The sequence below is a fragment of the Nymphalis io genome, chromosome 24 (assembly GCF_905147045.1).
Source record: "Nymphalis io chromosome 24, ilAglIoxx1.1, whole genome shotgun sequence".
Taxonomy (NCBI): domain Eukaryota; kingdom Metazoa; phylum Arthropoda; class Insecta; order Lepidoptera; family Nymphalidae; genus Nymphalis; species Nymphalis io.
Genome location: NC_065911.1, coordinates 2,422,325 through 2,446,665, shown reverse-complemented (window position 1 = coordinate 2,446,665; position 24,341 = coordinate 2,422,325). Strand labels below are relative to the sequence as shown.

Genomic DNA, 24,341 nt, shown 5'->3' with positions numbered 1-24,341 from the left:
CTACACATACACCTACATACATGAGATGACAACCGCAGCATGACAATCTGGTACCAACCCGCATTGGAGCTGTGTGGTAGAGTAAGCTCTAAACCTTCTCCTCAAAAAGGTAAGGAGGCTTTAGCGTAACAGCGGGACATTTACAGGCTGTTACTATGCTATTTTTTACTATAGTAGTTTCAACGGTAAAGTAAAATATGTAGGACAATTCGATCTCGTTCAGTTACAATTAGTTCTCACGGTTTCTTTGTGAACTGGGTGTTGCAAAATGAGATTTTAGACTAATCAATTCAATACTTTATAATCATACTTATCATTGGATTAAAAGGTTTAAAACAAAGTAACATTAATCGTTTTTTTAATTGTTTATGACCCTTGCCCAGCAATGAAGCTGGGCAAAAGTTTCTTATACAAAAATTTGGAGTTTATTTTATTCACGATTGCTTTTCGAATTGGTGGATACATTTATTCGGCCTATGTAACCTAAATAGGCCTCCTTACGTCGATTAACTTCACTGCAGAGTACGTTATGATCGCAAAGACAAAATGCGTCGACGTCCATCGAAAACAGAAAAAAAAATGAATGAAGTGATTGTTTAAATCGTACAGACACGATATTTCAGGCAAATGCCTAGGAATAGATATTCGGCGAATCGACCCAGACAAAGATTTTGAAACTGTATTGGGCTATCTCGAGTTTTGCAGTCTTATATGTTAGCCACTGAGCCGAGAGGCTGCTTATAATATTAGCATGATGTCGAAACTTTATAGTACAGTTTTTATACATTATATGAAAGTTTCTTATTATGTATTTATATTTGTTTTCAATCAATACTAGCATAAGCCACCAGTTGTGGTCTCGTTTTTATATAAATTGTCACGGCGGTCGACTGAAAGGCTCGTTTCTGATACGCACCGCTAATGTTTGGAATACCCTTCCGACCTCCGTTTTTCCCACCACCTACAATATGAGTACCTTCAAGTCAAGAGGTCAAGAGGGAATAGGCATCTTCTAGGCAAGCGCGGTCCACCTTAGACTGTATCTTCACTTTCCATCAGGTGTGATAACAGTCAAGCGCTAGCCTATACATTTAAAAAAAAAAAAAACGAATCGCGAAAAAGTGGATATCATACAAATTTTAATGAAGAAATACATATGTGCCAACTTTCATGGTGATCGGCGATATGGTGTTGACGTCTGTTAACATCAAACATATGTATTGACACCCATATCTGTATATATAAAGGAACAACTAACTGATTGATTGATATATTAAAGCACAGCCCAAACTAGGCTAGCAACATGAAAATTTCAATTTCGTAGTGAAGGAATCACACAGTAGGTTAGTACTAATTTTTGAAACAAATTGCTTGTTAGCAATTCAGAATTATGATGCGAGGTAGCCGCGGGGTAAGGTACTAGTTTATAATATAATATTTGCCAATGCTCGCGTTCTGACAGTGACGGCTTTCTATTCCGTCTGTCGCAGACTCGATTTCCGCTCCGATAGGATATCCAATTATTTTTTATCGGTATCAATTTCGAATTATAAATAACTATTTCTATATTTGTTTATTTAATTTAATTGTAAATAATAATTAATTCATATGTAATGTATATGCAAAAAAGTATCAGTATATATATGGACTTTATTGTTTTTTCTCAGTACTAAATTCCAAATTGGTGGTAATTTTACATGTAATTAATTAGCAGACTCTAAAAAAAAAATTGGCATTTAATATAATTCGATGTCTTTGGTGATTGTAAACTAATTGTTTTATATAGTAGCCTGTACCCGCGTGGAAATAAGTTTGTGACTATATGTATATACATGTATACAAAATTTATATATTATTACTGAGATAATACATGGTCTATGCTATTTCTGGATTAAGTGGAATGGTGAAAGAATTATTAAAATCGTTTCAATAGTTTTAGAGTTTATCGATAACAAACAAATCTTTCCTCTTTATAATATTATTACAGATACGGATAATTTTTGTTGGGTAGATTATATTTAATGTTGGTCCAAAGAAAATAAATCCATCTCCATGTGTTGAATAACTAGGGATTTGTCATTAGAGATACTAAATGTTGCTCTCTCATTTGAGCACTACGCTTAGTTAAGCCGATGGGCTATATTTGATTAAACAACAGTGTTTAAAAAATGTCAATTTTCGTGGTGATCGGTCCAACGGTATCGATGTATGTCAATCTCAAACAGCTATAAGCAATTATAATATTATAAGAATATTATAACTGCGAAAGTAACTCTGTCTGTATGTTACGCTTTCACGGCTAAACCACTGAACCGATTTTCATGAATTTTTGGTATGTAGCGAGTTTGAAATTGAAGGAACACGCGAGCGAAGTCACGGGTGAAATTGGGCATTGTTATATATTGACGATCATATTAAAAGTGCTTAAATTTATTTTGTAATTTTTTAATTGTGGGTTGACAAAAGGCAATTCTAATATCTTCCACAATGCGTTACTGGTTCACCGGTAAAGGGTTGTGAAGGTCAGATGGTAGCCGTTCTATGAAAAACTGATATGGGTTCGATTAATGCAGTGACACCTGCGCGACAGTGGTGTGCGAACTTTACATAATAATAAAGCTATTATTTACGTCACGTATTTAATAATTAGATTAACTAAATGGCTAATATTATGATAATCTATATATTGTGTGAAATTGTCTGACTCGCAACGCAGAACCTATACTAGACCTTGACGTGGACAGTTTTTGTTTATATCAGTAGTTCAAATAAATAGCTTGCTTAAAAGATTGCGTAAAATTGCTTATGTTTTATTTTAAATTGTTCTTTTACGTTTGTATCCGCGGGCGAAACCACGCCCTGTTGTTAACGGTGATTGGAAGTAATATATAAATAAATACAACGTAAATTAATTTAAGAAAAATAAAAATTTAATAACGATAGCAATCTACGCTACCGAGCGCGATATGAATGAGGTCGGAGCTTTACGGATTATTCCATGTAATATGAGATCATATATTACACAGGGTTAATGACAGACATTTAAAAAATGACTTAACACACATACATACACACACATAAATACGCAACACAAGCAACCAAAATGCCGTAAACAGCAAGTAAGAGAATTATTTAAATACCTACATATTAATCTATACTAATATTATTAATACGAAAGTAAATCTGTCTCAGCCTATCTGTTACGCTTTCTAACGTCTAAACCACTGAACCGATTTTGATAAAAAGCTTGAACCACGAGGACATAGGTCATACTTTTTTTAACTAACACCAGCTCTCTCCCCTAACACGCGGACAAACGGCGGCCAAAAACACTAGAAGTTTACCTTTTTTGGAAGTGTAGGATATTCAATCCAAATACTACATGTTACGAGTAAGATACATTCGTGAAATCTTGCAATTCGGCTCACAGTGATATACCTTTTTTAACGCGTATTTTGGGTACTGGTGGTAGGGCTTTGTGCAAGCTCGTCTGGGTAGGTACCACCCACTCATCAGATATTCTACCGCAAAACAGCAATACTTGATATAGTTGTGTTCCGGTTTGAAGGGTGAGTGAGCCAGTGTAATTACAGGCACAAGGGACATAAAATCTTAGTTCCCAAGGTAGGTGGCGCATTGGATATGTAAGCGATGGTTGACATTTCTTACAATGCCAATGTCTAAGAGCGTTGGTGACCACTTACCATCAGGTGGCCCATATGCTCGTCCGCCTTCCTTTTCTATAAAAAAAAAAAAAACATACGATGTCGCGTCTTACTTTCTGACATTTCAAACTCGTTTGCCGCTGTGAATTTCGGATAATTTTGTGTTTATGTAAATTGTGACGATCCAAAAAATGTATTTTATATATATATCGTAATAATATATGTGCTATATATACAGTCAAGTAAAATAAATTTCTTCGTCTATAAATAAAAATATGTACACCAATATTTAGTTAATGTTAGCAAAGGCATGTCTCGAGAAGTTCTAAAAATGTATTTAAAGTCTGTTATTTAATAGTTTTCGAGTTCGATTGTTCTTCAATATATGTACCGTACCGTAACAGCCTGTGAATGTCCCACTGCTGGGCTAAAGGCCTCCTCTCCTCTTTTTGAGGAGAAGGTTTGGAGCTTATTCCACCACGCTGCTCCAATTACGGGTTGGTAGAATTCACATGTGGTAGAATTTCAGTGAAATTAGACACATGCAGGTTTCCTCACGATGTTTTCCTTCACCGTAAAGCACGAGATGAATTATAATCACAAATTATATATATGTACACATGATACCATTAATGACATTATTTATTATTTAATTTTGACATTTTTAAAAATAACTGATGATTTTTTTGTTACTTTTAATTTGAATTTGATTAGATTGAATCTGGGAGTGCTGTACACTTGCAATTGACATGCATATTAAATATACTATTATTGTTTTATAAATTAATCTCTTCAATGCTTTATATGTATGTTGTAAGTGTGTTATTATACCATTTCTATTGATTGTGTTCTATGATCGAAGGTCGGTCACAACATTTCATTCGACATTGTCATTCATCGGGTAGGCGGTGCCCCAGTTAATTATAACGACCCGCTGAATGATCGGTAAGATTTCGATCCAACTTTCGATTAAGTTTGACAGATCTGTCGTAACGTTTGATGAAATATTTATATTTTATCTGTATCTATCGTCACATAACAAAACGTAATAAGATAAATAATGCTATGTCGTTCGTATCGACTCTTTGAAATACTTTGTAGTGCAACTTGTTAGGGCTCTGTGAGAGTAGAATTCCAAGGCCAAACTCGATTACAATGTTGAATCAATCAAAATATTTCTTAACGCTAAACGGTTTCACTTATGCTACTGCACGTTTCATTCATGTATATTAATAAAAATGATTGTTTGTCTGTTTGTCCTCTATGCATTGCTAAGCTATGCATCCGATTGTGATAAAACTTTGATGTTTTGTTCTGCGTAATCCCACGAAGGTTCCTGACCATCAATATAAAAGTTTTACGTAGTATGTTATTAATATTATTTATTATAATTATATATTATAAACAGAAATATAACTTTGGTCTCATTTCAACAATTTTTTATTCTATTTTAATTTAGGAAGGCACAATACACGGTTGTCTTCCTAAAAGCTATAAACATCTAATAAAGCCAAAACGCCAGCAATACAGGGAATATAAACCAATCTTCGCAAAGTCAAGTAAACAAAATAACTGGGTAAATTATGTATTTTGCTTATGTACGCGATCGTTTGATACATAACATAGCCGAGGATTATGCATTTCTTGACTAAAGGCTAGCAGACAGCACATTCTGAGCTCAAAGTCCTGGATTATGTCAATAAAAGCTATTGAGTTTGTAGTTTCCGTGTATTGGAAAGCAAAGTAAATCTTTACCGTTTTCGTTTGATCATTATAAGAGTGAGGGAATAGAGAGAGCACCTGTCCTTAAGTAATGTGCTTAAGTAATGCAAATATTTGTGTATCATCTCATTTGCAGCGTCGTTGTCTTTGAGATCCAACGTTACCAAATTTCGGCCACGAGAAATACATCCGTGAATTGCCTTTAACTAAAATTTAAGTTCTCGTTTGAAAATAGATGAACATAAATTATAAAGTTTTCTTATTTCAAAACGGAACATAATTTAATGTTTCCCTGCCCCTCATTAACAATATTTTTAATTACATATCGTATTCATACATCGGTTTTGTATTTTATATTTTATATTAACCGAGTACTTAATTAAGAATCGATAGTATGATTAAAGTCGGATCGCTTAACTGGAAAAATGTTTCATTGCCGTTCTCGTGCGAGTAATTCAATTAGCCTTTTTTAATTTAATTATGAAATAATAAATATCGTATATAATTTCACTTTGTATAATGGAACGGTTATTAATTATTTAATTAAGTATAATAATTGCGATCATGTTGGCATAAATAAAATTTATCATTTTACAGTCTTTAATTATATTATTACTAGGAATAGCCCGTGGCTTCGCCCGTTATGCATGTTCTTGGGGTTCAAACTTACTTTATACCAAATTTTATCAAAATCGGTTCAGTGATTTAGCCGTGTAATCGTAACAGACAGACCAAGCTCCTTTCGCATATATAATATGAATATAGATAGTATAGATATTATCATGGCTTTTTTCGAAGATTTATTTTATATATATATATATTTGTTTACTTTTATGAGTTTAAATAACCTTAACTGCAATATTTACATGGTGCTAGGGTTTTGTGAAAGCCCGTCTGGGTAGGTACCATCCATTCATCAAATATTCCAACATCAAATAGCAATACTCAATATTGTTGTGTGCTGATTGGAGGGGTGAGTGAGCCAGTGAAACAACAAGGTTGGTGGTGCATTAGCGAATTTAAATTAAATAAGGAATTGTTATTATTTCCTACGGCGTCAATGTCTATGGGGAGTGTTCACTTATCATCAAATGGTCCATTTGTCCGTCCGTCTAACGATAATATTTAGTAAAAAAAAAATACAAAAGTAAACACACGAAATTTTAAAATTTTCTTTCAATCAATATAAATTTATCTTTAGATTAATGTTTCTGCTGACGTGCAAAACATTCACGTCATAACTTCGTAATGCGTTGCGTGCTACGTGGGTGTGTTGCTTTACTTTTCGCGCATTTTAGTTGTATTGTTATTATTAAAGTCAAACTTCATAACAGTAACATTGCAAGGTTGAAATTTTATGTAACGTTTCTATATGTAACATATTATTATTATTATCGTAATCAATATACTATATATAAAGTTTTTGATGCGTAGTTTCACTTTTGTTTACGTAAGAATATGTTTCCATGATTGTGGGAAGGACGCGTTAAATTCAATCTCAGTATAATAATGGTAAATTTCAATCATGATATTATATTCAAATAATTTATAACCCAAATGTTGGACATGTATCTTTTCCACCGTTGTGCTAATGCTTCCGTCACTCCGCCTTCCTCATTTTTTCCGGTCCACCCACCTGGCTGAAACTGCCTTACGTTGCGTGTGCCAATCGTTTGCTCCAAAAAATATCAATCAGTCAATCAAAATAATCAAGGTTTTGGTGTAGCGTGCAATGTCTTACAATTATAATAACAATAATATAAAAGATATAAATCATAATTAAAAAAATACCATATATATAATTGAAGTCGGGTGAATTATTTCGTTAAACTAATCTATTAAAAGTACGATTGAGCGTGTATATATAAATAGAATGTTACAAATAATATCTAATGTTATCTAATGTCTGTAATAAATTACGTTAAATAAACTTTAAAAAGAACGCTTTTTATCACACTTTAAATATTACCACAGTAATAATATCTGTTTTACAAACTAGTGTTAAATCAGCAAATACTTGGATGATATCCAAAATAACACGTGACGGTATTTCCTTTAGAAAATATAATATTATGGAAATGGTATCAAGATATTATTTTCATAATGAAACAATATCACTTACTTCTTGAATTCTTGAATACGAAATTGATTTTGTTTAAATTGTTTCTAAAATATAAGATTTTATCATCAACTCTCTGATCCTGGCTGACCCGAAAAAGTATGATGACCATTGAGATACATTTATTTATTGTTAAATCATTAGTTCTCTTAAACTTTTATTACTCTTAATATAAACAAAATAAATAACCCAACCCAAAAAACAAAAGGAAAAGAAAAAAAAACAAATGTGTTTTAGGCCCTTTAAATTTATTATAAGTACTTAGTAATATTTTAATACAAGAGTCGTCGCGTCAGAGAAACTGTTAAGTCAATCGAACCTCTGAAAGTTTGTAAGTCAATTAACAAAGTAGGAAACGAATTAATGATCTGCCGGTCCCCTTTTTTCATTGGGGGTACAAAATATCTTAATTTAAGCCACTTCTAACCATCTATTATTTCTGTGCTATTTACGGACATTTAATTGCAAAATATAAACAATATAAATGTACAACACGTAATACACATGCATCGGTGTATATGTGTGCACACACAAATAAAGAGTGCACTTGTGTGTGCGTTTGATTTTATCTTACACTCAAATTAAACGGCAAGTCCGACCAGAAAGATCTCAAGCGGACTAACGGCTTTATTTGCTATCAATGGCACGGGTTTATAAACACTATCATCTAAATACTGGACGAGTACTTATAATTTCTTGGCTGAAAACCCCAATAGCATTTTATTGTTTTTATTCATCCAGGGATTCGAAGATCTTTCTGGGCAAATTTTCGTCTTAATTTTTGAAGAAAATTTTCGAGTGAGCCAGTGTAACAGGAATAAGGGATGTAATCATCCGTCGATTGAACCAAGAACTTCGAGATGTTCAGCCTTACAAGTAACCATTAGATAATTGTTGCGTTTATCGGTGAGGAAACCTATGATATAAAAAAAGGTAGGATATAAAAAAAATAAGCTCGAAATATTATTTTTTAAAAGAGAAAAGGCCTTAGGCCTTGGCCTACTGAGTAGTGGGTTATCAGGCTGTTACTTTTAAAAAGTGGAATGATTTATCTTTTTTAAAAAAAAAACACCGCCCCGTTTCAGTTTTTTTATACAAACTAATAAAAATATACATAGTGTCAGAACTAGATCTCAACACCAATCCGCAATGCTCGTAAAAAAATCAGTCTATCAGTTTCCCGCCATAAAGAATCTGTCAATATTTTTGTTGCCAGATTAAAAATATAACTATATTCCGTAATATAATAATAATTCGTATCACATCTAATATTATATATTACAATCTGAATTAGTCTTACAATAGTGTATAACTCAATGTCTACGTAATATTAAATTTATCCCGCTAATAATAGCAGCATATGTGTATTCTGGTCGCGGAGGCGTGACTACGCAAGTAAACAAAGTTTCATAATCACAGCGACGATACGAGACTTAAATTTTAATATTGTGTCAGATAATATAGTTTCTTTTTTTATGTAAAAGAAATCTTTTATTTACATCAAATTCGAAATGGAAAGTTCGTGTAATCAATTCGTTGTGATTTTTTATGAAGTATGAGTAAGAGAGGCTTTGAAACAATTTGTTTGTAAGGAAATAATATATTATTTGCTAAAATATATATTTTTTTGTTTTCTTACCTCCAGTATTTCAATTTAGTCTGTTTGCATTAATTATTTTACTGGTGGTAGGGCTTTGTGCAAGCTCGTCTGGGTAGGTACCACCCACTCATCAGATATTCTACCGCAAAACAGCAATACTTGATATTGTTGTGTTCCGGTTTGAAGGGTGAGTGAGCCAGTGTAATTACAGGCACAAGGGACATAAAATCTTAGTTCCCAAGGTTGGTGGCGCATTGGCTATAAGCGATGGTTGACATTTCTTACAATGCCAATGTCTAAGGGCGTTTGGTGACCACTTACCATCAGGTGGCCCATATGCTCGTACACCTTCCTATTCTATAAAAAAAAAATGTAATTGTTATTGGTTCATATTTATATATGTATAGCGTCAATAGCGCAATAGTTTACGGGCCGCCTAGCGATGCAAAAGTCGCAGGTTCGATACCCCGTCCCCACTCTTACTTCAATTTATACTTTTAATAGGAATTGTTATTAAATTCTGTTTGTGTAATTGTTATCAGTGGAAACTTAGCTGATGTATGTTTCATTGTATAAAGTTATGCTGTAAGTGTCATCTCATTGTATTTTTTTTTTCTAAAAATAAATAAAGTTTTATCGAACGCTTTAATCTGGACTATCCCCTTTGAATGTTTCATGTGTGTGTTTGATGTATGATATGCGCGACGATGACATGTACATATATACAACCCGCAATGGAGCAGCGAGCAAATGGAGCGAGCAATATTTCTCTTTGACAGGATAGGAAGCTTACCAAGATGTCGTATATTTACTATCAGTGAATATAAATCTTTCTGGCTTAATTATGGCCGTGGCTGATCTCCGCGAGTAACCAGTTAGATAGTCTTCTTTAGGATGTATTAAAGCACATAAGTGTGTGTGCACACAGATGCATTATATTGCCTAACTGTCATAGTATGATGACACTGCAGACCGACATCACCGAGAAAGATCAGATGTACGACTTACGGCTCAATGTGTTTTCAATGGTATAATCGTGCAACGCCGCTTATTCTATTATTTTTCAATTGCTCCCAGCTTAGGATAATGTATGGATAATATTAAAAAAAATATTTTAATAATATCTACGAAAAATTCTAATTTAAGCTCCGTACACATATGCATAAATAAAAAAAATTACACGCAAATAAAATACTTTGCAATCTGCATCGTGCTGTGCAATATGTAACGTAGTACATTGTATGACTTGTATAAGAGTTATATGTATTTTAATTCAATATGTAATGTTTGTCAACAGATGCGAGCAAGACACGTAGCGGTAACCTTGTGCGCATGCGTCGATCTGCGCTCGGCAAGTCCGCACCGACTCTGTCCGTTCACGTGGTAAGTTGATTATGAATAAAGTATTCAAAACTATTTCTAATGGTGTATTTCTTGTTCGTCTTCATTAAATGGTAATGTATACATTGTTGTCAGTTCTTACTATGTTCATTTTTTTTTAATTAATTGTTATTAATGGATTAAAATTTAGTATATTATTGTATAAGTCGAGATGACCCAGTGGTAAGAACGCGTGAATCTTAACCGATGAACGTGGTTTCAAACCCGGGCAAGCAACTCTGAATTTTCATGTGCTTAATTTCTGTTATAATTCATCTCGTACTTTTCGGTGAAGGAAAACATCGTGAGCAAACCTGCATGTGTCTAATTCCTTCGAAATTCTGTCACATGTGTATTCCACCAATCCTGCATTAGAGCAGCGTGGTGGAATAAGCTCCAAACCTTCTGCTCAAAAAGGGAGAGGAGACCTTAGCCCAGCAGTGGGACATTTACAGGCTGTTACTGTACTACTGTATATTATTGTATGTTCTATAGTAGTAGCAGTAGTAGTAGTAGCAGTAGTAGTAGTAGGGTAAACTACGGAGTTTTCAAGTATTTAAATTGTGTTAATTATTTATTTCATTTTCGGCGGTGAAGGAGAACATTTAGAATATACTTGATTATGTCACTAGACTCTGCTAAATGTATATCCACGAACCCTCAAAGATGAGTAGTGGGAAAAACTCCAAACCTTTTCTTCAAGAGGAGAGGACGTCATTTCTCAGTAGAACATTTATAAGTTATTACTTTACTTTTTTTTTTTAATTGTTTTTTCACCAGAATTAAAAGCGTGTGAAAAATATCATCTCAATTTGTTGGAGGGAATTGTTTTAAAATACATGCGAGATTTGACACATACATGATGACGTTGATGACGCCAAAAGCTTCTAAAATGCAATTTAATAAGTTAATATTTATGACTTAATAGTTAACTTTAATTAATAATTTGAAAGTATAAATATGTATAATGTATTTAAAATGTATTGTTAACAGAAAGAGCCATGTGCTGTGTCCCGGCGACCATCCCGCCTGCCACCACCACCTCCTCACCATCGCCTTTCTCTTGTTGTAAGTTCACCGTCTTAATTAAATAACAAATGCAGAGAAATGAGCGAACTCGGTCTTGATTTGCATCCATTACACGTCGAATAACTGCTAGTTTTTAAAATCTATTTAGAAACTTAAGTTTAATATTTCAATTTATAAGTTTAAGTTATATTAGCTATCCGGCTTTATTTCGCACTGGCAACGTACTTTAAATATTACCTATTATTAACTACTTTAAAATAATGAAATATAAAAAATACATATTAAAAATAAAACCGAGCTGTTTATCCGCCTACGTATTTTTTTTGTGAATATGTTTATTCCAATACCTTGTGATGTCTCTTTTGACTGCCTCGTTGGTCTAGTGCCCCGTAGGTCCTGGATTCGAATACCAGGTCGAGTCTAAAAAGCTCGAGAATAAAAAGTTATTGGGTTTTTCTGTCGAAAATTCTCAATAGCTGCTCGGAGTCTGTAAGTTGGTACTGTGTACACTCCCGTGCCTTAAAAGCACGTAAAGCCGTTGGTCCAGAGCCTAACTCTTTCCGGTCGTATCCTGTTGCCGTCCCGTCGGATTATGAGAGCTAGGGAATAGAGAGTGCACCTGTGTTTGTTGTTGCGCAGTTGTCTAATCTCTCTTGAGATTGGCCGCCGTGGTCGAAATCGTTCTGAAGGACCTTCATGTCTCTAAAGCTACCGATTAAAATTGCGTATTGTAAACGCTCATTTTTATTTATATATATAATCTTATAAAGCCGAGATTGCCTAGTGGTTAGAACGCGTAAATCATAACCGATGATCGTGGGTTAAAGCACCACTGAATTTTCATGTGCCTAATTTGTTTTTATAATTCATTCGTGCTTGACGATGAAGGTAAACATCGTGAGGAAACCTGCATGTATCTAATTTCATTGAAATAATGCTAAATGTGTATTCTACGAACCCACATTGGAGCAGCGTGTTGGAATAAGCTCCATACCTTCTCCTCAAAAGGGAGAGGAGGCCTTAGCCCAGCAGTGGGAAATTAACAGGCTGTTACTGTATATAAGTACCAGCAAAAATAAATTTTATGTTAATGGGTTAAACGGTGTCAATGTCAATAAATGTCAAGCATATATTGTTTCACATATAGATAATTTAACATTTAATTATAATAGTTAAAAAACGATTCTATTGTGTAAGGCCGTTTGTCATGGTTTTGTGTAGTTATTATGTTACTTTATAAGCTTATAAAACCAAATGCGGAAGTTATTACAATATTTTCGAAATTCAGCTTAATTAACAAATATAATTAAATCAAATATTGACGTACAATACTCTCTCTCTTTAAAACCTTGACAAACTCTTAAGAAAACTATACTATAATCCTTACATGCTTGTGTGTGTACATAGTTCCCCAATGTCACGTAAGATGGATCGCTTGTCAAATTATTAAAAATGTTAAGTGGCCGTCACGTAACACGTTTAAATGTAATAAGTAGAATATATGTATGATGTGTGCGTGGTACCTAACCAGACAGTCTTATAGAATAAAAAAAAAACCATTTTTTTTTATAGAATAGGAAGGCGGACGAGCATATGGGCCACCTGTTGGTAAGGTCACCAACGCCCTTAGACATTGGCATTGTAAGAAATGTTAACCATCGCTTACATCACCATTGCCCCACCAACCTTGGGAACTAAGATGTTATGTCCCTTGTGCCTGTAATTACACTGGCTCACTCACCCTTCAAACCGGAACACAACAATACTAAGTACTGCTGTTTTGCGGTAGAATATCTGATGAGTGGGTGGTACCTACCCAGACGAGCTAGCACAAAGCTCTACCACCAGTAATCTCTAACAGTAAGATCTGTAACCTAACTACGAGGTTACTTATAGTTTCTCGTGTTTTCTAATCTAAGGGATTGTTGTTGTTATTATCCGATCTTCGATTTTCTAATGTCGTATTACAAAACAGCGATCTTGTCGTCAGTAAACTTTCGCGAATGGATTGTGTCACAATGGTTCAAAGCGTTCGACAATTGCTTATTGTAATATATGAGATTGTCTCGTCATGAAAAACGCCTTATATCCTTAAGATATAAGACGCCTTATATATTTTATTATATAAATTTCGAACGGTAAACCCATTGGATATTGGATTTTTATTTTATGGAAATTGTAGAAAATATGAGTTATATATATAAGATTACTAGTTTTAAACCGCGGCTTCGCCCACGTATTGGGCTAAACTTATATCCTTCCTTAGTTTTCAAACCTGCTTTATACAAAAATTTCATCATAATCGGTTTAGTTTAGTCATAAAAGCGTAACGGACAGACAGTGTTGCTTTCGGACTTGTAATATTAGTATAGACTTGGGTAATGCTTCGCCTATGTTTGAATGAAAATAAGTTTCGGATTTGAATGTACATTAGTTTTTTTTAAACCAGGTTTTACATATTTGCATAAGAAAGGTTTGAGAACCACTGTCCTAAAGCGAATACTGATGTTTCCTATCGATAATTGTACGCTTGTCTTTAAATTGTGAACTTTCAAATGCAATATGTCAGAAACGTGAATTTGTCGGCGCACGATTGTCATTACGCAAATATTCGAAAGTCAGCACATTTGAATAATTGGAAATGTCTTTGTTGATCACGATATTGAAAATTAAATTATATAAATACACATATATGGAATAAACTTGACAGATTGTCTTGCATGTTTAAATATGTGGTATTGAAATTGATTTTATATAGCGCCATCTAGAGGTTAGTTACAACAAATTGTATATTATAAAAATCTTCTCCGTGAACAAATATGTACATTTGATAATTTCATGTTGATTGGTGAAACAGTTAAAGACTATTAATCTCCAAAAATATACAAAGATCCAATTTTATTTATATAAATGGACAATTTTTGAGGTTTTCCCAGACTTATTAACTCAAGTTCAACTGTGCGACTAAGTTTAATAAATAGGTTGTTATATGATAATTTAAAAACTTCTTTAATGAGCGCCATATTTTCACTTGAGTAAAAAAAATCATATTATTATAGTGATGATAATAATATTAATCGACTTCAGCTATCATCTACCGCGTTGGTGTAATGGCTAGCTTATATTAACGCAGATACCGAGGTCCTGGGTTCAAACTGCGGGTCGGAGCATATGTTTGGTAATTCTCAGTAGCATCCCGGAGTCTGAAAATTTTCTTATACTCTTCCGTCTCGGAAAGCACTTGAGGCCGTTGGTCCTGCGCCTATCAATCCCTTGCCTTTCCGGAGAAAGGGAAGGCAATAGGAATAAAGAGTACACATGGACTTTTTAATATGTCGTTTGCAGTTCGTTATGGCTAGTCACTTGAGAATGACCGCCGTGAACGAAATCGGGCAAGAGCTTACCATAGTCGACTTCAGCTGATTATTTATCGTCAGCTGTTACTGTTTGTTTACGAAGCTACGCCAATGTGCGCTTTTAATAGCTCTGCGGTTTAAATGTCATCGAAACATTTTGCTTGTCGATTAATTATAATTTAAAATATGATTATATAACTGACTTAGTAATGGCTGGTATAACAGTTATTTTAATAACAATGCTGCTATAAATTATTATTTACACTTTGTATTTAAGAGATTTTTTGGAGTTTATTTTTGACGCCGAATGACCTTTTGCTGATCGATACTCTATAGTGTCAGAATTTACGGTAGTGGGTGTACAAAAAATGTTTAATTGTCGCCTGAATTAATTGAAATTGTTTTTTTTTATGAAGTGATGTTTGTTATTATGTTTTTTAAACGATAAAACATCGCCGTAAACATTACTATCAGTCAAATTATTTATGGTCACATGAGTACTATTAGCAGTAGAAAATGCTTTTTTTTATATAACTTCAAATACTCGATGACATCGAACATCATAATTATATATCTATGAAAAAAAAATCAGACGATTTCACCTTTTGAGAACGACGAATTATTCTAAAAATGATTTTTATTTCTTTTTAAATAACCGATTTGTTAATCTCTTTAAATTGATTCGGCTAAATACAGACTACGGGTCAAGACCTCATGATAGACAGCCCTATATATGTACACACAATAAAAAAAACGTTATGCTGTGCCGCGCCTCTGCAAGGGTGAGTCATGGTGACAAAATCTATATCGACGAGGACAGGACGACTGCGGGCGTGGATCATGTTCTATACAAGCTTAGGAAACTTGATCTACGACATGTTGCATTAGTGTTGCCACATGTCACGATTTTTTTTCTAAAGTTTAGTCGTTGCTATATAATAATTTAAAGTTATATTTTTTATTTATTTTTGTGTTCGATCTTCAATCGAAATAATATACAAGTCTTTCAGCAGTCATTTTAATATTCGATGTCTGAGAAGAGGAGACAACATACTGATGTTGTCCCGTTTATAGTTACGACGTTCAATATTGGATAAACATTAGTTAACATAAAAACTGGTAACATTAGTTAACATAATACACTAGTCTGTCAAGTATACAAACTTTCAATCAAATAAAACTAGAAACTATCTCCGTTGATCAACGGATACGTTTTACCCACTTTGTAGCGTCGAGGTATAAAATTTCACTTTTCTTGTATACCTATTAACTGTTTTATGGTGTTTCGTCAGCGTATAACTAGTTTAATTTTTTTGTTGTAAATATTTTCGCATGACGTTTTCTTTTGACATGAAATGGAACGCTAATAAAAATTTCGCACATGAAAATCTCGCTGGAGTTTGTCTGAATTCTTCGCGACCTTCGTTCGTGCCCATCGTATTTTATCTACTAGGTTATCGCGTCTGGTTTTATATTAGTCGTTAATATTACGATCAAAAATGCCTCATACTAAGGAAGTACAGGTAATAGAAATGAAACGTATTTAATTGTTAACAGTTTGTATAAAAAAATGTGAACATAAACGGTTCATTTTCGGTGAACTTAGTCTCTTAATATTATTTTTTTGTAAGGCTTATGACCACAGCCATTCTTGTTATATAAGCAAATTTCGCAATAAATACTTTTTTAATCTTAATTGTAATTTTAACCGTTATTAATAAATGATGAATTGTTTATATTGCTAAATGAAACATACGAAGTATATATTTAAGACTGGTTTGTAGCACATATAAAACCTTTTAATAAAAACGAAATTGAGTTATTTTTACTTTTTAATTTTTTCTCCGTTAATTTTTAAGTCTGCTTAATTAGCATTTCGTAATTCTTATTAAAACGGTCTTTTAGCAATGATCACAAGTCATCGTACGTATTCTACGTATTAATCGATCGAATCGATAACAAAAAAAGTAACGTCGCGTTAGTTACCATGTATGAATCTTCCAAGTATCATCTCTGTACCTGTAACCCTTGATGAATCACATCCTTTCAGCTTAGTTTGTAAACTAATTTGTTCTTATACAAGTATAATATGTTTGTATTAATATCGTTTTATATAAATCATTGTGCTCTTGACTTCATTCGTGTAAACGTTTAATTTGATGAAAATACTGTCTTAACTCTAATAAAACTTTTTAGCACCCATTATAAAAAATAATGAGCTTCATTAGATTATCATATATTTTGCACCACGTTTAAAGACAATGAAACACAAAAACCATTGGTTCATTTAAAACTTTATATAAAGACAGTACAGTAACAGCTTTTAATGTCCCACTGCTGGGCTAAGGCCTCCTCTCCCTTTTGAGGAGAATATTTGGAGCTTGTTCCACCACGCTGTTCCAATGCGGGTTGGTAGAATACACGTGGCAGAATTTTAACAAAATTAGATACATGCAGGTTTCCTCACAATGTTGTCCTTCACTGTCAAAGACGAGACGAATTATAAACACAACACATTGAGCACATGAAAATTCAGTGGTGCTTGCCCGGGTTTGAACCCACCATCATCGGTTAAGATTCACGCGTCCTAACCACTAGGCCACATCGGCTATATACAGACCTTTTTTATAATATGTACAGTGTACATACGTATTGTTCTTACTAACGGCAAATGCTGCATTATGAAATATAAACGCATCTGTTCGGGACACTTAGTTTTACTTAACAAGAGATAATTTTTTCTTATCTCGCCTTATAATTACTCAGTGACCGTTAAAACGGTAAATATAAAGTAACGTGTTATAATGAAAGCTCTCAAGTAACGGAGCAATGCAACAAATGATTTACGACATTGCTAAAAAATAATTTGAAATTGTCGTTTTTTTAGAAGTTACCAATTATTCCATAAAGTCTATTATGGAATTGCTAACAAACAAATTCACTGGTACCAGCTCAATGATTCGGCTTTTTGCCGAGTGCAGTCGACTCGAGTCGAAGCGATCTTTAAATTTATTTGTTTAAATTTTAAATCGTATAAATTCAATTCAATAAAATAGAATCATTATCAAAAGAATGGTTTTTATAGCGTTTTGTAAAGTAAAGGAAGCTTTTAAAATTTACATTATATTATTTTTTTAATCAAAAAATTTATAGATACTCCATTATGGGCTTTGAATAAATGCCTCGGTTGGACTGCATCGTACCAATAAAAAGTTATTGGTGTTTTCTATTAAGAAATTCTGTGTATTCTCTATCTGATATTTTTGATAGATAGATTGATAGGTAATAGATAAACTGCCGAATTGTCACTGTACCCATCGTATCTAGAATGCAAAGAGTTTTAAATTTATATTAGTTGTATAAGTACCAGCAAAAATAAATTTTATGTAAATGGCTAAAACGGTGTCAAAGTCAATAAATGTCAAACATATATTGTTTCTTTCTAATAGTTAGTTAAAAAACGATTCTATTGTGTAAGGCCGTTCGTTGTGGTTGTGGTGGCCGTATATTGATCATATCCGGTCTATTTAAACGATATTGACCCTGTAACGGTTCAGACAAGACAAGTCGTGAGCTGTTATCACAAATGTTTATTGTTATGATATGATAACGAACAACTATTCATATATTATAGTCTAACATAGAAATGATTTAAACCAAAGTCACCAAGAATTTACTGTAAGTTTTTCTTCGATATAGTACTTAGGTGAGACATTAAATACGTAGTATTTTTTTTTTTTTTATAGAATAGGAAGGTGGACGAGCATATGGGCCACCTGATGGTAAGTGGTCACCAAACGCCCTTAGACATTGGCATTGTAAGAAATGTCAACCATCGCTTATAGCCAATGCGCCACCAACCTTGGGAACTAAGATTTTATGTCCCTTGTGCCTGTAATTACACTGGCTCACTCACCCTTCAAACCGGAACACAACAATATCAAGTATTGCTGTTTTGCGGTAGAATATCTGATGAGTGGGTGGTACCTACCCAGACGAGCTTGCACAAAGCCCTACCACCAGTAGTTCCATTTCAGAAGATACTAGAAAATCTATAAATATTTATCTCGAAAACTAATCGAAGTCGACGATAAATCGTAGTTAGAATGTCGTTTATTTCGAGAAAATACCGAAAGAACAGTGATTCTAAAATTTTTTCTATTCGTGTTCAGCGGAAGGTTGCTAATGGGTCAACCTGTTGCACCCTTCATTAGAAACGAGTGGGCTGTTGAAATCACGACACACTCAGCCCTAGAGGTGAAGGCTGAAGATAAGACCGGCTCAGAGTTTCTCCACATTCGAGCAACTGTTGAATATTTAAGTGTCTAAGAACTGGATAGATGTTGTCTAAATGAAGATATGAGGTTTTTATTAACTCGAACTTTAACCGAACTCGGTCAAGACGGTATCATATATACAAGCCTATGTAATCTTTATATGTGCCGCAGTATTTTTTTATGGTCACGGTGCTAGTTTAGAGAATTTTCACTTTAAACAAACCTCTGAATATATTCAATTTTTCAAGTACAAAAATATTTTATTGCGGAGTTGTCGGAGCATATTCCATTAATTTGGTGGTTGATACAAATATATTAACGACAATAAATTGTTGGAATTTATTTTTTTGATAATTTTATTTTATAAAAACATGATTTAATTACCAATTCTTACGTATTGATTTAAAACAATCCAAATATTTTAATTTTTATAATTTATGTGTTTAATGTAGTATTCCGCTTATACTCGCTAAAGTCGCGAGAGGAAGTGTAATTTGTTTAATCCATTATGGAATTACTAATTTATTGTTATGCAAAAAATACCACATGTGTCTTACAAATCGTATATAATCGTGAAGGAAAACATCGTGAGGAAACCTGCATGTGTCTAATTTCACTGAAAATCTGCCATATGTGTATTCCACCAACCCGCATTGGAGCAGCGTGGTAGAATAAGCTCCAAACCTTCTCGTCAAAAAGAGGAGAGGAGGCCGTTAGCCCAGCAGTGGGACATTTACAGGCTATTACGGTTACGGTCTTACAAATCGTATATAGTCTTCATGTAATTTCGTTTTATGCTAAATTATATAGACTATAAATAGTAACGAGGTAAAAATCAAAGAAATAGTTTTGTCTAAAAATGCAACCTTTACTAAACGTTTTAATGGAGGTTTTTGGTTTGAAATAGAAGCGACAAACCTTGCCAAGAAATGTGTTTAGCGATTTTACTTTTAAACGATTACGCGTTCAAATTAATTTCCATGCGAAGCGCAAACAACGTTCGAAAGCAAAGGTCGTTGATATTATCGTTTAATAAACACAATAACTGACTATTATCGAATAATGTTTGTTTTGAAGTATTGATTAGGTTTTATGTTTGCTTTCGTAATTGTAAAAGTTCATTAAATTGATTTAACGTTATCAACTCTAAAGGCTTTTATTTAACTTGCAATTGAATCACAACCGTTTCATTTTATTAAGTTGAGCGGATAGTATTGTAGATATTTTTGGTACTGACGACAAAACAAGCTAAAGACAAATAAATAATTTTTATAAATATTTTAATATATTAAAAAAAAAAACAAAGTAGTATATTAAATGAAATTTGTTTTTAAATGTTTGTTTTTTTACATTTTATCGTTTTAATGTTTTTTTTTTAATTAAACACGAAGATAATATATTAATGCCTTAAATAAGTTTGATATGAGATAATTCTTTAAAGTTCTATAGTTCGACCGTTCTACTGCAAAGTTTGCTGAGAGCGTTGTATTTGTCTGACTTTTCGATTAAGCAAAGGTTTTTTCTAGGTGGGCTCCGGACGCTGCAGCTCACCGGGCACAGGGCCGCTCTCCCCGGCGGAAGGGCCGCGCTGGCACGCTCACCATGCCCACCCTCTGCACCACGCTTTGCTTTCATCAAGCGTAAAGCGTGGCAAAGAGCTGTGAGTAATATAAGACTATAGTTTTATATAGATTCGTTCTGAACACGTAGGAAGAATAATAAGAGCTAAAGACTGACCTAACACTATACGAATACGTGAGTATTTGCTACACTACTACAAGGCATGCCTTTTAAGTTCTGTCGTTTCCATATTTCCCTGCAAGTTTGAATTTGGAACTGTTCTATATTCGAATATGTTTAAATTTTGAATCTCAAAACAGTTGAAAGTATTAGGATTAATGCTATTTTTTAGTCACAGCGTCGATTGGAATCTGTCAGGTTACGTACAAAAATGAATCTTTCTAAGGAAAATGTTCGTGCAATAATTTTCTACAACTTTAGAAGAGGCCTGACACGGCTTCAGTGTTTTGAACAGTTAACATTTGTGTTCAGTGATGAAGCCCCATGTCTGCGGACTATCGAACGCTGGTATTTAGAATTCCAGCGTGGACATACTAGTGTTAGTTACAAATCTCGCGAAGGACGCCCAAAATCCGCCTTCACTGAAGATAACATCATTGTTGTGAGACAACTAATTCACGAAGATCGTCTTGTGTCGTATTGAGTGATAGAGGCTCTATTAGGCATCTCAGAGACAAGCATTCAGAAGATCTTGCATGAAGCGCTTGGTGTGAGAAAGCTAGTTTGCCGTTGGATACCGCATCTGCTGTCCAACGATCACAAGGCGGCCCGCGTCAGTTGGTGTAAGAAAACTCTGCAAAGGTTCAACCGAGGAGAGTCAAATCACCTCTACGACATCATCAGTGGTGGCGAATCTTGGATCTATGCCTACGATCTTGATTCCAAACAACAATCTACAATCTGGGTCTTTCAAGACGAGCCAAAGCCGACTAAAGTTGTTCGTTCTCGAAGCACTTCTAAGAAGATGGTGGCCACGTTCGTTGGAAAAACCGGCCATGTTGCGACTATTGCACTTGAAGATCGTAGAACGGTTAACGCAGAGTGGTATACCACAGTTTGTTTACTACAAGTTATCGCCGAACTTCGAAAATCTAACTCAAAGCGATGCATCATCCAGCACCACGACAACGCAAGCTCACACAGCGCTCGTCAAACGATTGAGTATTTGAAGCAGGAAAAAGTAGAAATTCTTGACCATTCTTGACAATTCTTGACCATCCTCCATACAGTCCTGACCTAAGCCCTAACGGTTTCTTTACATTTCCTAAAATTAAGAAAAGTCTTCGTGGTCAAAGGTTCCAGTCCGGTGAAGAAGCAGTCGACGCTTTCAAGTCAGCCATTTTGAACACCACCACTTTAGAGTGGAATAAATGTTATAATAACTGGTTTGAGTGAATGGAAAAGTATATTAAGCTACGTGGTGAATACTTTGAAAAACAAAAAGTTCTATAAGGTTTTAGTTGTGTTTTTTTCTTCAAACGACAAAACTTAAAAGGCATGCCTCGTACTACTACTTCAGTGCTATTCTGTAAGAACTCACTTCATAACCGTGAAATGTTGACAACCTACTGATGGCGATATGTTATTTTGATGTGTTCTTAAACTGTGATGATTATTATGGTCGAGTTTCGAGTTTGTTCTTACAAAATAGTTCCCGTTGGCCACAATAATTATCAGAATTATGAGTTAGATAGCAAATAAATGATTTATTATTTAATTAAAAGAAAATGGCTATATTTGTCTTCGCTACATTAGCACAGTAGCTAGTAAAAAAGCTGAACTAGTTAATCAATCTTTTCGTCATTAACACCCATTATTATCTCAGTCAAATGATGGTGGAGGCTGAATTTAACTATATCAATGTTGAGAGAAATAATAATAGAATAAAATATAAATTTTGCCTCATTTTCTGTAGCATTTCTTACTCGAGAGTTAAATGATGAATGACTTATATGATTGATTGAAGTTCGCTTTTTTAAAAACATAATATTTATTAATTGTTAATTTTATAACGAATAACTCTCAGAAAGATTCGAGGTATCGTTATTCCATTCGTTTTCCTTATTATTTTTATGCGCTTAGTATTTATTGAAATCACATTATATCGATAGTAAATGTTTCTATTCCTATATTGAATGTTTTCATAATGATTAATTACAAAGTCGATGCAATCGCTTATGTTACGGGCTTACGGACGCGTTGATTAAGTAATCGATGAATCGGAAAAAAAAATCTTGTTGTCTTTTTTTTTTCTTTTTTTTTAGTGTTCATGTACAATAAATGTATTTTTTATTTTGTGAACAATAATATCGATGCAGGTTGCATTTGTCGGATGGAAATCTGCTACATCTGTATTCACCAACCCACATTGGATCACCGTAGTGGAATAAACTCGAAACTTTTTCTTTAAAAGGAGAGGATATCTTTACCTACCAGTGGAATATTTACAAACTGTTGCGTTACTGTATTTTTATAGTTTTGTTCAAAAATATGTACATATAAACATCTATTAGTTTGTTATACGTAAAATCATTATTTAATTTTTGACACCAGTGTATGCTACTGAAATACCATCCTAAATTCCAAAGATATTAAACAGGTGACACTAGCAAGAATCAAACACGTAACACGCCGGTTCACTGACCAACGAACCATTCCGTTTGATTAATATCAACGTATAATTTACCGTCTAACATAACTAAAAGTCTCGTCGGTCTAATATTGAAACTCGTTTAAGCGCAGTTTTTACGTTTAACAAAAAACGCCTCGTCACGATTCCCTAGGTATACAAAAGATTCCTCTTAGATCACTCGACTATAACTTAATTGACTGATGGAGCATTGAACAAGGTCTCGTAGATATCGATTGAAATAAACGGCATACGGTGTATAATTATTTATTCTTTTAAAATGAGAGCGAGACTAGTTTAGCGAATATGTCTTTCTTGGTGCGAAAGTGAAGGGTCACGATCATCGTCGACGTCTCCGGTATCTTGAAAAACTTCTATTTCATCTCACTAGTGAGATGACTTGTATTTAGGATAATTTTTGTTTTACTTTAAATACGTAGGGAAATTGACAAATGGGCAACGTGATGGTTAGTGGTCACCACCGTCCATAACATTGGCACTGTAATATGAAGTTAAGTAAGTAGTTATTATCAGCAGCACCCAAATAACCAACAAATACAAAACCACCACCAACAATACATTCATGTGGCCACACGATGCCTGACATCAAAATCAGGCAACGTGATGTGCGTGCGGAGCTGCAATCACTTGATATACGGAAAGCTAGCGTTCCCGATGGAATACCAGCCATAGTGCTGAAGAAGTGCGTGGCTTAGCTGTCTCCAGTGTTAACGCGCCTGTTCCAACTTTCTCTCTTTTCGGGATGTGTGCCGGAGGCTTAGAGAAGAGCTAATGTGCAAGCAGTTCCCAAAAAAGGGGATCGGTCTGACCTGGCAAATTATCGGCCAATAGCTATCACCTCAGTGCTTTGTAAGGTGATGGAACGGATACCAAACCACCAACTGATCCTTTACCTAGAAGATCACTGTTTAATTAATGATCATCTGTACGGATTTCGACCAAAACTATCCACAGGTGATCTT

At 34.1% G+C, this 24,341-nt stretch overlaps 1 protein-coding gene across 3 annotated transcripts in view; it reads left to right on the top strand.

Moving 5' to 3' along the window:
• LOC126777966 (microtubule-associated serine/threonine-protein kinase 3) overlaps positions 1-24,341 on the top strand; it is a 91,132-nt gene that overhangs the window by 26,354 nt on the left and 40,437 nt on the right. For all 3 annotated transcript variants that reach the window (XM_050501317.1, XM_050501318.1, XM_050501316.1), the window contains exons 2-4: positions 10,404-10,489; positions 11,480-11,554; positions 20,675-20,808. In XM_050501317.1, the coding sequence (XP_050357274.1) occupies positions 10,404-10,489; positions 11,480-11,554; positions 20,675-20,808 (295 nt within the window). The remainder of the gene's footprint in view (positions 1-10,403; positions 10,490-11,479; positions 11,555-20,674; positions 20,809-24,341) is intronic.